The sequence below is a fragment of the Oncorhynchus clarkii genome, chromosome 8 (assembly GCF_045791955.1).
Source record: "Oncorhynchus clarkii lewisi isolate Uvic-CL-2024 chromosome 8, UVic_Ocla_1.0, whole genome shotgun sequence".
Taxonomy (NCBI): domain Eukaryota; kingdom Metazoa; phylum Chordata; class Actinopteri; order Salmoniformes; family Salmonidae; genus Oncorhynchus; species Oncorhynchus clarkii.
Window position 1 is genome coordinate 38,580,140 of NC_092154.1, and position 15,641 is coordinate 38,595,780.

At 41.6% G+C, this 15,641-nt stretch overlaps 1 protein-coding gene across 1 annotated transcript in view; it reads right to left on the bottom strand.

The window, feature by feature from the left end:
* The window catches only part of LOC139415665 (otoferlin), a 153,463-nt gene that overhangs the window by 127,115 nt on the left and 10,707 nt on the right, over positions 1 to 15,641 (bottom strand). Inside the window, exon 2 of the mRNA XM_071163785.1 lies at positions 15,582 to 15,640. Coding sequence (XP_071019886.1) covers positions 15,582 to 15,640 — 59 coding nt within the window. The remainder of the gene's footprint in view (positions 1 to 15,581; position 15,641) is intronic.

Here is a 15,641-nt window from a genome sequence, read left to right on the forward strand (position 1 = left end):
TTCCTCTTCATGCGGTGACATCGATGGACCGGTCGTGGGTCCGGATATTGTAGCCCAGGAGCTCAAAATGTTCCGTTTGCGGTGGGAATCCGGGGATGAGAAATAAAAATACAAAAATAAATAAGTCCGTTATGCTCTGGTTAGAGTCGCGTTGTTCGAACTGGCGAGAGCTTTCTGAGCTAAAGGTTAGCTGATGACCGGTTAGCTGAAGACCGCTAGCAATGTTTTGCTGAAGCTGGTAGTTAGTTGGCTAGCTTCAGTTGAGGGGTTCCAGATCCGAAGTAAATATAAATACTTTAGGAAAAATAGCTACGTTGGGTGAGGCGGGTTGCAGGAGAGTATTTAGAAGAAGTTGAGATTCAGCAAAATGTTTTAAAGATATGCGAAGAAAAAAACAAAAACAAACGATATATACAAGGGACACGACACGACAACACGTCCTACTGCTACGCCATCTTGGATCGAAAAAAAAAGAAAAAAAAAGAAAAAAAAAGAAATGGAGATGTGGTCAGATTTGCCGAAAGGAGGATGAGGGAGGGCTTTGTGTGCGTCGCCGAAGTTAGAGTAGCAATGATCCAGAATTTTGCCAGCCCAATTTCCTGGGATAACAGTGTAAGAAAGAATATATTTAAAAAACACTGCATCATTTCCTAAGAACGCGAAGCGAGGTGACCATCTCTGTCGGCGCCATCACGAAAGGAGTAGGCATGCACAGTAGAAAAGAGGACGAAACAATCCCCTCAGAAATGACACTGTCTGTCAGTGTATGTGCGCGTTTGTTAAACAAAAACGAATAAAAAGAGCAATGAATAATCCACAGTGAGAAATGCAATGAGGAACTTCGTAGTCACAAGTACCTGAAACCACTGCCTGCAGTAACGCTGTGTGGGGAAAAATAAGAATCTAAGGTGCAGGAATTTCTTGCCTTCAGCATTATCTAGGAATACATTTCTTCTTCCATTTCTTCAATGTGCTGAGATTTTGGAGAATACCTCTCTAGGGCAGCCCTCCAACCTTAGAGAACAGTGTGCAACCAGCCAGGAATATTTTGGAAGTGAAAAGCAATCCAGTCTCTATGTAGTCTACAGATGCCTGTAGTAAACTCTCACAGTTGCAAAGCCCTATGACAAACCAGCATATTTCCTGGAGCTTGGTTATTCTGGTTTGGTTAGTCTGACAGGAATATCATTCTCTCCATGAACTGGACGCAGGGGCGCTGAGTTAACGAGAACACTCACTAAATTAAACCCCGTCATAACAAACAGTCACATGAGTGCCCTCGTTTCCTGCAACTCAACCACAGGCCAGGGTAATCAGGGAAGTGATGCGGGGACTTTCAGGAAGTTACCTCACAGTGGCCAGCAACTAGCCACTGGGGTCAACCACAGCGGGAGAGGGCAGGAATCAAGACAAGGCTTTCAGTGAGAGGTAAGATGGGACTTTAAGTGTAACCACTGTAGGCCTGGCTGACAGGTACAATATGCTATGTAATGAAGAGAATATGTAATATGTAAGCAAATGAAAAAGTCATGAAAAAATCAATACATTTTTAACATGTTGCTTGGAGTGCCTCTCATGAAAAAGTCAGTCTATATGCCCTATGTATTATCTCTATGGAGGTTCTTCTGCCTGAATTGGGCAGAAAGTTTAGTAACAGAGAGAGTTATGTGAATTCATTTTTAGATCTGCATCCTCAGACTTGTCTGTTTTTAAAGCACAAATCACTTCCCAACACTCCAACTGCTGTTAACTAGAGGCCCAAATACACACCAGTATTCTAGCTGGAAGAGATGGCTGCATGGTGGTATATATACAGTATATACAGTGGGGCAAAAAAGTATTTAGTCAGTCACCAATTGTGCAAGTTCTCCCACTTAAAAAGATGAGAGAGGCCTGTAATTTTCATCATAGGTACACTTCAACTATGACAGACAAAATTAGGAAAAAGAATCCAGAAAATCACATTGTAGGATTTTTACTGAATTTATTTGCAAATTATGGTGGAAAATAAGTATTTGGTCACCTACAAACAAGCAAGATTTCTGGCTCTCACAGATCTGTAACTTCTTCTTTAAGAGGCTCCTCTGTCCTCCACTCGTTACCTGTATTAATGGCACCTGTTTGAACTTTTTATCAGTATAAAAGACACCTGTCCACAACCTCAAACAGTCACACTCCAAACTCCACTATGGCCAAGACCAAAGAGCTGGTAAGCAGCTCTTTGGTAAGCAGCTTGGTTTGAAGAAATCAACTGTGGGAGCAATTATTAGGAAATGGAAGATATTCAAGACCACTGATAATCTCCCTCGATCCGGGGCTCCACGCAAGATCTCACCCCGTGGGGTCAAAATGATCACAAGAACGGTGAGCAAAAATCCCAGAACCACACGGGGGGACCTAGTGAATGACCTGCAGAGAGCTGGGACCAAAGTAACAAAGCCTACCATCAGTAACACACTACCACGCTAGGGACTCAAATCCTTCAGTGCCAGACGTGTCCCCCTGCTTAAGCCGTCACATGTCCAGGCCCGTCTGAAGTTTGCTAGAGAGCATTTGGATGATCCAGAAGAAGATTGGTAGAATGTCATATGGTCAGATGAAACTAAAATATAACTTTTTGGTAAAAACTCAACTCGTCGTGTTTGGAGGACAAAGAATGCTGAGTTGCATCCAAAGAACACCATACCTACTGTGAAGCATGGGGGTGGAAACATCATGCTTTGTGGTTGTTTTTCTAAAAAGGGACCAGGACGACTGATCCGTGTAAAGGAAATAATGAATGGGGACATGTATCGTGAGATTTTGAGTGAAAACCTCCTTCCATCAGCAAGGGCATTGAAGATGAAACATGGCTGGGTCTTTCAGCATGACAATGATCCCAAACTGCGTTGAATTATGAATACAGATTCAGCATCCAGTAGAATATCAAAGGCATGTTCCAGGCCATGCATGAAGAAACAGGCCTCCTATCTTTATGCTAATGGTGCGGTGCTCTGCTAGAGATCCTGGGCTGGGTTATACAGTGAGTTTCATAAAGAAGATGATGAGGAGGACGATGATTAGGATGATGAAAATTAAACTGCTATCACATCCAAAGCTTTTTGGGTCAACTTTTAAGATAAAACACCCACATACTCACACTGTTGAGGCTTTGCTCTATGCCCTAGGCTGCCTGGGGCCAGACTGGACAATCTATTGATGTTGAGTTGACATAATGACCTCTTCATCGTTTAATGGTTTGGATACATAAAGACAGGGCAGGGAGAGTAGGATAAGGCTCTGTCTGATCAGATAATTTATCCTACAGTAACTGTACCAGCTACTGTTAGTGAGGGCTCAAGGAAAGCTCAGAAAAGTAGTATGTGTGTGTGTGTGTGTGTGTGTGTGTGTGTGTGTGTGTGTGTGTGCGCGTGTGTGTGTGTGCGTGTGTGTGTGTGTGTGTGTGTGTGTGTGTGTGTGTGTGTGTGTGTGTGTGTGTGTGTGTGTGTGTTCATCTGTCTCTGGGGAAGTAGATAGAGTGTACCATTGCCAAAATCCCCAAGTATCCCTTGTGTTGTCTTAAGGGTCAAAAATGACATTGATATTTTTTCAACTTTAAATTTGATTGCTTTTCCTAGAGTGGCCCCAACAATAAAAAAGAGTGAAACATCGCCTTTGTTTATATTTCCATGAAAGCTGTACACCACCAGGGTACAAAGATTGTCTTCGGGTCATTTTTGACCTGGCAGTTATAAAATAATTTACACACCACAAAAACTACAAAGACACACACACACACAATGAGAAATTGAGAATATGTGTGCTACTGATTGAACTCAGACAAAACTAAAACTTTCTTGTGCATGTGCAGCGTCTCCTCTCCATGACCCCAAACCTGACAGAAAAAGTTCACAGAAAAAATATACAACATTTCAGACAAAATAAACATTTCTTGAAAGCATTATTTACTAATGGGGAATGCAGTCAGAGGCTATAAAGGTGCTGCAGATGACAGTCTCCCCAGTTCTCTCTTTGCTGAAGCCATGAGTGCACGTAAAGTCCATGGAGAAAAAGAGCACCTCCTCCCAGCTGCCCACTGTACTGAGGCTAGGAAACACTGTACCACCGATAAATCTACGATAATCGATCATTTCAGTAAGCATTTTTCTACGGCTGGCCATGCTTTCCACCTCGGGGACGCAGAAACTTGCCCAAAGCCCCCCCCCGCTTCTCCTTCACCAAATCCAGACAGCTGATGTACTGAAAGATCTGCAAAATCTGGATCCCTACAAATCAGCTGGGCTAGACAATCTGGACACTCTCGTTCTAAAATTATCCGCTGAAATTGCTAGCCTGTTCAACCTCTCTTTCGTATCGTTTGAGATCCCCAAAGATTGGAAAGCTGTCACGGTCATCCCCTCTTCAAAGGGGGAGACACTCTAGACCCAAACTGTTATATACCTATATCCATCCTGCCCTGCATTTCTAAAATCTTCGAAAGCCAAGTCAACAAACAGATCACCGACCATTTCGAAACCCACTATGTAATCTGGTTTCTGAGCTGGTCATGGGGGAACCTTAGCCACGCTCAAGGTCCTAAACGGCATCAATAAACCGCCATCGATAAAAGACAGTACTGTGCAGCCGTCTACATCGACCTGGCCAAAGCTTTCCACTCTGTCAATCATCCTATTCTTATCGGCAGACTCAATAGCCTTTGTTTCTCAAATGACTGCCTCGCCTGGTTCACCGACTGGTTCATGGCCTATTTATTGCCTTACCTCCCTAATCTTACTACATTTGCACACTGTAATTCACTGACCTTAGAGAGCCTTTTTATTTCTCTATTTGGTTAGGTCAGGGTGTGATTTGGGTGGGCATTCTAGTTTTTCTATTTCTTTGTTGGCCGGGTATGGTTCCCAATCAGAAGCAGCTGTCTATAGTTGTCTCTGATTGGGGATCATACTTAGGCAGCCTTTTTTTCCACCTTTAGTTTGTGGGATCTTGACTATGTTTGTGTGTAGTTGCTTTCTGCACTGCATGTAGCTTTACGTTCGTTTTTGTATTTTGTTGGTTTTTCAGTGTCATTTAAAATAAAGGAAAAATGTACGCCTACCACGCTGTACCTTGGTCCAATCCACCTTTCAACGAACGTGACACACTGTACATATACATTTCTACTGTGTTATAGACTGTACGTTTGTTTATCCCATGTGTAACTCTGTGTTTTTGTTTTTGCCGCACTGCTTTGCTTTATCTTGGCCAGGTTGCAGTTACCTGGTTAAATAAAGGTGAAATAAAATAAAAAAAGACCTGCAAGATATGTGAGAGACAAACTGGAGAGAGGACTGGGAGTAGTGGGTGGAGCGTCTGCCATACCTCTACAACCCTGGGCCTGAAGTAACAGTGGATGAGCAACTGGTTCCATTCAGAGATACATTTTTACTTTCATATCTGTAATGTAAGTGATTTTCACTGTTTATTATGTATTGCTGTAATATCATTGATTTATGTGATTGTTTTCTGTGACACTGATACTAATTACTGATAGTAATCTCTTTTGTCAAAGGGTTGCTGTTCTTTCCGACAGTATTGTCACACCCTAATCTGTTTTACCTTTCCTTGTGTTTGTCTCCACCCCCTCCAGGTGTCGCCCATTCTCCCCATTATCCCCTGGGTACTTATACCTGTGTTCTTTGTTTGTCTGTTTCCAGTTTGTCTTGTTTGTCAAGTAAACAAGCCGTTTGTTTCTCAGCTCCTGCTTTTCCCCATCTCTCTTTTCTCGCAGTCCTGGTTTTGACCATTGCCTGTCCTGACTCTGAGCCTGCCTGCCGTCCGGTGCCTTTCCCCCTACTCTAGATAACTGACCCCTGCCTGCCTTGACCTGTTGTTTCCCAGCCCCTGTTGTTGTAATAAACATTGTTAATTCAACACAGTCTGCACTTGGGTCTTGAAATGAAATGTGATAAGTATATGCCCAGCAAGCCAGCAAAGTATTGCATCAAGATATGGGTGGCCTGTGATGCACAATCCAGCTACGCTTGGAAGATGCAAGTCTACACAGGGAAGCCGACCGAGTGGAGGCCCGGAGAAGAACCAGGGGATGCGGGTTGTGCTTGATGTGACAGATGGACTGAGGGGGTACATTGTCACGTGTGACAATTTCTGAACTCATCCAGCAGCTCCTGAAGAGGAAGAACAAGCCTGAGCTCCCCCCTGCACTCCTCACAATAAGGGGGAGAGAAGCCTTCTCATCAAAGTTTTCCTTCATTCCCACCGCCACTCTAGTTTCTTACCTCCCAAAGAGGAACAAGAATGTGGTCCTCCTGAGCACACTGCACAGAATGGCTGAGATCAGTGATCGTGAGGACAGGAAGCCAGCCATCATCCTGGACTACAACCACAACAAAGGAGGCGTGGACAACCTGGACAAGGTGATTGGAACTTACAGCTGCAGGAGGATGACTGCCCGCTGGCCCCTGGTCATCTTCCATAACATCATTGATGTGTCCTCATACAATGCCTTCGTGATATGGAACAAGATCAACCCTACCTGGATGCCTGATAAGCGGAACAAGAGAAGGGTGTTCCTGGAGCAGACTATTGGCCTGATCCACCTGAGGCTGAAGCTGGGGCAGGCAAGAGGAGGATAAAACAAATGCTATGTGCTGCACATGTGGGAAATACATCTACAAAGTCCATGCACCCACTCTTTCATACTGTCCTACATGTGAGAAATACATCTACAAAGTCCATGCACACACTCTTTCATACTGTCCTACATGTGAGAAATACATCTACAAAGTCCATGCACCCACTCTTTCATACTGTCCTACATGTGAGAAATACATCTACAAAGTCCATGCACACACTCTTTCATACTGTCCTACATGTGAGAAATACATCTACAAAGTCCATGCACACACTCTTTCATACTGTCCTACATGTGAGAAATACATCTACAAAGTCCATGCTCACACTCTTTCATATTGTCCTACATGTGAGAAATACATCTACAAAGTCCATGCACACACTCTTTCATACTGTCCTACATGTGAGAAATACATCTACAAAGTCCATGCTCACACTCTTTCATACTGTCCTACATGTGAGAAATACATCTACAAAGTCCAGGCACACACTCTTTCATACTGTCCTACATGTGAGAAATACATCTACAAAGTCCATGCACACACTCTTTCATACTGTCCTACATGTGAGAAATACATCTACAAAGTCCATGCACACACTCTTTCATACTGTCCTACATGTGAGAAATACATCTACAAAGTCCATGCACACACTCTTTCATACTGTCCTACATGTGAGAAATACATCTACAAAGTCCATGCACACACTCTTTCATACTGTCCTACATGTGAGAAATACATCTACAAAGTCCATGCACACACTCTTTCATACTGTCCTACATGTGAGAAATACATCTACAAAGTCCATGCACACACTCTTTCATACTGTCCTACATGTGAGAAATACATCTACAAAGTCCATGCACACACTCTTTCATACTGTCCTACATGTGAGAAATACATCTACAAAGTCCATGCACACACTCTTTCATACTGTCCTACATGTGAGAAATACATCTACAAAGTCCATGCACACACTCTTTCATACTGTCCTACATGTGAGAAATACATCTACAAAGTCCATGCACACACTCTTTCATACTGTCCTACATGTGAGAAATACATCTACAAAGTCCATGCACACACTCTTTCATACTGTCCTACATGTGGGAAATACATCTACAAAGTCCATGCACACACTCTTTCATACTGTCCTACATGTGGGAAATACATCTACAAAGTCCATGCACACACTCTTTCATACTGTCCTACATGTGAGAAATACATCTACAAAGTCCATGCACACACTCTTTCATACTGTCCTACATGTGAGAAATACATCTACAAAGTCCATGCACACACTCTTTCATACTGTCCTACATGTGAGAAATACATCTACAAAGTCCATGCACACACTCTTTCATACTGTCCTACATGTGAGAAATACATCTACAAAGTCCATGCACACACTCTTTCATACTGTCCTACATGTGAGAAATACATCTACAAAGTCCATGCACACACTCTTTCATACTGTCCTACATGTGAGAAATACATCTACAAAGTCCATGCACACACTCTTTCATACTGTCCTACATGTGAGAAATACATCTACAAAGTCCATGCACACACTCTTTCATACTGTCCTACATGTGAGAAATACATCTACAAAGTCCATGCTCACACTCTTTCATATTGTCACACACTCTTTCATACTGTCCTACATGTGAGAAATACATCTACAAAGTCCATGCACACACTCTTTCATACTGTCCTACATGTGAGAAATACATCTACAAAGTCCATGCACACACTCTTTCATACTGTCCTACATGTGAAATACATCTACAAAGTCCATGCAACACTCTTTCATACTGTCCTACATGTGAGAAATACATCTACAAAGTCCATGCACACACTCTTTCATACTGTCCTACATGTGAGAAATACATCTACAAAGTCCATGCACACACTCTTTCATACTGTCCTACATGTGAGAAATACATCTACAAAGTCCATGCACACACTCTTTCATACTGTCCTACATGTGAGAAATACATCTACAAAGTCCATGCTCACACTCTTTCATATTGTCCTACATGTGAGAAATACATCTACAAAGTCCATGCACACACTCTTTCATACTGTCCTACATGTGAGAAATACATCTACAAAGTCCATGCTCACACTCTTTCATACTGTCCTACATGTGAGAAATACATCTACAAAGTCCATGCACACACTCTTTCATACTGTCCTACATGTGAGAAATACATCTACAAAGTCCATGCACACACTCTTTCATACTGTCCTACATGTGAGAAATACATCTACAAAGTCCATGCACACACTCTTTCATACTGTCCTACATGTGAGAAATACATCTACAAAGTCCATGCACACACTCTTTCATACTGTCCTACATGTGAGAAATACATCTACAAAGTCCATGCACACACTCTTTCATACTGTCCTACATGTGAGAAATACATCTACAAAGTCCATGCACACACTCTTTCATACTGTCCTACATGTGAGAAATACATCTACAAAGTCCATGCACACACTCACACATGTGAGAAATACTTTCCATGCACTGTCCTACATGTGAGAAATACATCTACAAAGTCCATGCACACACTCTTTCATACTGTCCTACATGTGAGAAATACATCTACAAAGTCCATGCACACACTCTTTCACACATGTGAGAAATACATCTACAAAGTCCATGCTCTTTCATACTGTCCTACATGTCCTACATGTGAGAAATACATCTACAAAGTCCATGCACACACTCTTTCATACTGTCCTACATGTGAGAAATACATCTACAAAGTCCATGCACACACTCTTTCATACTGTCCTACATGTGAGAAATACATCTACAAAGTCCATGCACACACTCTTTCATACTGTCCTACATGTGAGAAATACATCTACAAAGTCCATGCACACACTCTTTCATACTGTCCTACATGTGAGAAATACATCTACAAAGTCCATGCACACACTCTTTCATACTGTCCTACATGTGAGAAATACATCTACAAAGTCCATGCACACACTCTTTCATACACTCAAAGTCCATGCACACACTCTTTCATACTGTCCTACATGTGAGAAATACATCTACAAAGTCCATGCACACACTCTTTCATACTGTCCTACATGTGAGAAATACATCTACAAAGTCCATGCACACACTCTTTCATACTGTCCTACATGTGAGAAATACATCTACAAAGTCCATGCACACACTCTTTCATACTGTCCTACATGTGAGAAATACATCTACAAAGTCCATGCACACACTCTTTCATACTGTCCTACATGTGAGAAATACATCTACAAAGTCCATGCACACACTCTTTCATACTGTCCTACATGTGAGAAATACATCTACAAAGTCCATGCACACACTCTTTCATACTGTCCTACATGTGAGAAATACATCTACAAAGTCCATGCACACACTCTTTCATACTGTCCTACATGTGAGAAATACATCTACAAAGTCCATGCACACACTCTTTCATACTGTCCTACATGTGAGAAATACATCTACAAAGTCCATGCACACACTCTTTCATACTGTCCTACATGTGAGAAATACATCTACAAAGTCCATGCACACACTCTTTCATACTGTCCTACATGTGAGAAATACATCTACAAAGTCCATGCACACACTCTTTCATACTGTCCTACATGTGAGAAATACATCTACAAAGTCCAAATACATCTACAAAGTCCATGCACACACTCTTTCATACTGTCCTACATGTGAGAAATACATCTACAAAGTCCATGCACACACTCTTTCATACTGTCCTACATGTGAGAAATACACACACTCTTTCATACTGTCCTACATGTGAGAAATACATCTACAAAGTCCATGCACACACTCTTTCATACTGTCCTACATGTGAGAAATACATCTACAAAGTCCATGCACACACTCTTTCATACTGTCCTACATGTGAGAAATACATCTACAAAGTCCATGCACACACTCTTTCATACTGTCCTACATGTGAGAAATACATCTACAAAGTCCATGCACACACTCTTTCATACTGTCCTACATGTGAGAAATACATCTACAAAGTCCATGCACACACTCTTTCATACTGTCCTACATGTGAGAAATACATCTACAAAGTCCATGCACACACTCTTTCATACTGTCCTACATGTGAGAAATACATCTACAAAGTCCATGGCACACACTCTTTCATACTGTCCTACATGTGAGAAATACATCTACAAAGTCCATGCACACACTCTTTCATACTGTCCTACATGTGAGAAATACATCTACAAAGTCCATGCACACACTCTTTCATACTGTCCTACATGTGAGAAATACATCTACAAAGTCCATGCACACACTCTTTCATACTGTCCTACATGTGAGAAATACATCTACAAAGTCCATGCACACACTCTTTCATACTGTCCTACATGTGAGAAATACATCTACAAAGTCCATGCACACACTCTTTCATACTGTCCTACATGTGAGAAATACATCTACAAAGTCCATGCTCACACTCTTTCATACTGTCCTACATGTGAGAAATACATCTACAAAGTCCATGCACACACTCTTTCATACTGTCCTACATGTGGGAAATACATCTACAAAGTCCATGCACACACTCTTTCATACTGTCCTACATGTGAGAAATACATCTACAAAGTCCATGCACACACTCTTTCATACTGTCCTACATGTGAGAAATACATCTACAAAGTCCATGCACACACTCTTTCATACTGTCCTACATGTGAGAAATACATCTACAAAGTCCATGCACACACTCTTTCATACTGTCCTGCATGTGAGAAATACATCTACAAAGTCCATGCACACACTCTTTCATACTGTCCTACATGTGAGAAATACATCTACAAAGTCCACGCACACACTCTTTCATACTGTCCTACATGTGAGAAATACATCTACAAAGTCCATGCACACACTCTTTCATACTGTCCTACATGTGAGAAATACATCTACAAAGTCCATGCACACACTCTTTCATACTGTCCTACATGTGAGAAATACATCTACAAAGTCCATGCACACACTCTTTCATACTGTCCTACATGTGAGAAATACATCTACAAAGTCCATGCACACACTCTTTCATACTGTCCTACATGTGAGAAATACATCTACAAAGTCCATGCACACACTCTTTCATACTGTCCTACATGTGAGAAATACATCTACAAAGTCCATGCACACACTCTTTCATACTGTCCTACATGTGAGAAATACATCTACAAAGTCCATGCACACACTCTTTCATACTGTCCTACATGTGAGAAATACATCTACAAAGTCCATGCACACACTCTTTCATACTGTCCTACATGTGAGAAATACATCTACAAAGTCCATGCACACACTCTTTCATACTGTCCTACATGTGGGAAATACATCTGCAAAGTCCATGCACACACTCTTTCATACTGTCCTACATGTGAGAAATACATCTACAAAGTCCATGCTCACACTCTTTCATACTGTCCTACATGTGGGAAATACATCTACAAAGTCCATGCTCACACTCTTTCATACTGTCCTACATGTGAGAAATACATCTACAAAGTCCAGGCACACACTCTTTCATACTGTCCTACATGTGAGAAATACATCTACAAAGTCCATGCACACACTCTTTCATACTGTCCTACATGTGAGAAATACATCTACAAAGTCCATGCACACACTCTTTCATACTGTCCTACATGTGAGAAATACATCTACAAAGTCCAGGCACACACTCTTTCATACTGTCCTGCATGTGAGAAATACATCTACAAAGTCCATGCACACACTCTTTCATACTGTCCTACATGTGAGAAATACATCTACAAAGTCCATGCACACACTCTTTCATACTGTCCTACATGTGAGAAATACATCTACAAAGTCCAGGCACACACTCTTTCATACTGTCCTACATGTGAGAAATACATCTACAAAGTCCATGCACACACTCTTTCATACTGTCCTACATGTGAGAAATACATCTACAAAGTCCATGCACACACTCTTTCATACTGTCCTACATGTGAGAAATACATCTACAAAGTCCAGGCACACACTCTTTCATACTGTCCTGCATGTGAGAAATACATCTACAAAGTCCATGCACACACTCTTTCATACTGTCCTACATGTGAGAAATACATCTACAAAGTCCATGCACACACTCTTTCATACTGTCCTACATGTGAGAAATACATCTACAAAGTCCATGCACACACTCTTTCATACTGTCCTGCATGTGAGAAATACATCTACAAAGTCCATGCACACACTCTTTCATACTGTCCTGCATGTGAGAAATACATCTACAAAGTCCATGCACACACTCTTTCATACTGTCCTACATGTGAGAAATACATCTACAAAGTCCATGCACACACTCTTTCATACTGTCCTACATGTGCTAATTAGAGTGGATTGATTTATGTTATGTTTTATGTTTGTGTTTTGTATCTATTATCTTATTTTATTCTTGTTTATTGTTGTTGTTTATACACCTTGTGGGTGAGGGCAATGGTTCAAAAAATGGGAGAAGACTAGTATTCTGTAGTTGAATTCCTCATTGTACTGTATATAATAATATATCATTATGTTGCCAAAAAAGGTTAGACTGTTATTGTTTCCCTTCAGTTAAACGCATTCAAAACTACTTTCTGCACATTTCTGCTACTTTCTTAGGCTATAAAGTGCTATCTCTTGCTAAAGAAATTGTGTTTACACCTATGCAGTACCTTTAGCAATAATAATAATAAACCTCTGCTTTAGTAAAGAAAACAAATATGACAGGTGTGTTGTAATAAAAATGTGTGGTGTCCACTGATTAAATGCAGTCCTTCTGCACTGTGAAGAGGGAAAACCCAGATATTCACAAAGTTTGTGATGAATAACAGGTTGTTTCTTCATGCAAAATAGATTTGGGGTTTAAAATTCAATTAAGCTGCTTTATTTTAGGGGTTTAGCGAAGGTGGGTCATGTTTGACCCTCAGGACAAGGGGAGGATACAGAATGTTAAGACGACACAAGGGTTAAGTCCCATAAAACCGTTGATCCTATGAGCAAAGGAAACAGCACTCAGTAGCTGAGTCAAGCTGCTCCCATCAAAGGGAACATGTTCTGCCCTTAAACAACAAGTAGTAACTCTCAAGCTCTCTTCTATGTGAGATTAAAACTCTAATGTAAACGCCATGGGAATGCATAGTCTTTTGTCTGGTACACTTTATCTCTCTCTTTCTATCTCTCTTTCCCTCTTTATATTTCTGTCTTTCCCTCGTTATATTTCTGTCTCCCCTCTCTCTGTATTTCATTCTCGACCCCTCTCACACTACACTCCACCATCTTTCAATTCCTCCTACCCTGCCTTCCCTGCTTACCTCCATCCCATTCCCACTGGTAGCCTTCATGTCTAAAAGCATTACAAAGCTGATTTTCCAACCTGACAAGAGGAATCCTACTGAGAAACGTCCATGAATCCAAGAGCTACAGAGCAAAACAGAGGCAGCCTCCACCAAAGCTACTGGATCCTGAGGCATTACAGGTCTACAATTTATGATAATCATATTCAGAGTAGAGCAGGGATCTAATGCCTGCTAATGTCATTTGTTCATTTATATGGCCAATGTAAATGTAAATTTCTCCCTATCATATTCCAGATAAATCTCAGATCTCGCTTTGTCTGGTGTAATCACACTATAACCAAGTATTTAATGTCATACATGGCTGCCATCCTCTACCTCTCACGGCCATCTCAACCCCACATAGACCTCCACCAAATACCGAAGTTGCAAGTGGCCCATTAGAGTGGACAACAAAGGAGATTCCTTCCTCTTATCTCCGGTACGTTTGTATACTTTTTAGCTAGTAGTTCTAAAGTAGCACTCACAAGCCAAAGGTTATGTGCAGATATGTGCACCACATCATTGCTCTCTCTCTCTTTGATGTGTCCACTGAGCCATTGGCCCCGCCCTGCAACCTCATTGGATAAAGCTGGACAGGCCTTTTGCAAGCTGTCATTCAAATGCAAGGGGCTGAAGCTCATTGGCTTGAATCCTGTCTCAGCCTCCGGTATTTATGCTGCAGTAGTTAATGTGTTGGGGGGCTAGGGTCAGTCTGTTATATCTGGAGTATTTCTCCAGTCTTATCCTGTGTCCTGTGTCCTGTGTCAATTTAAGTATCTCTCTCTCTCTCTCTCTCTCTCTCTCTCTCTCTCTCTCTCTCTCTCTCTCTCTCTCTCTCTCTCAGGACCTGAGTCCTTAGACCATGCCTCAGGACTTCCTGGCCTGATGACTCCTTGCTGTCCCCAGTCCACACGGCTATGAAAAGCCAACTGGCATTTACACCTGTTGCACCTTCGACAACCACTGTGATTATTATTATTTGACCCTGCTGGTCATCTATGTACATTTGAACATCTTGGTCATATTCTGTTATAATCTCCACCCGGCACAGCCAGAAGAGGACTGGCCACCCCTCATAGCCTGGTTCCTCTCTAGTTTTCTTCCTAGGTTCTGGCCTTTCTAAGGAGTTTTCTTCCTAGCCACTGTGCTTCTACACCTGCATTGCTTGCTTTTTTTTAGGTACAGCACTTTGTGACATCAGCTGATGTAAGAAGGGTTTTATAAATAAATGTGATTGATTGATTGATATTTTTGTGTTAGAAAAGTCAATATGTAGGGGGAGATGGATACATTACATACATAGGCACTCAGACATGAAGGGTTAAGATGGGTATCGAACATATAACCTTTCTGTCTTTCTTTCTGTCTCCATCATTGGGCGGCAGGCAGCCTAGTGGAAGAAATCTAGAGAGGAACCAGGCTATGAGGGGTGGCCAGTCCTCTTCTGGCTGTGCTGGGTGGAGATTAAATATAAACTCAAAAGAGAAAGGGCTTGATAGCTATTTGGAAGCTATAAGATGGAATGGGACTAATAGAAGAGTTACAAACCTCATCAAATCTGGCCTCATCCTCACAGTTTTCCAGCACATGCGTGTAGAGCGACAGACC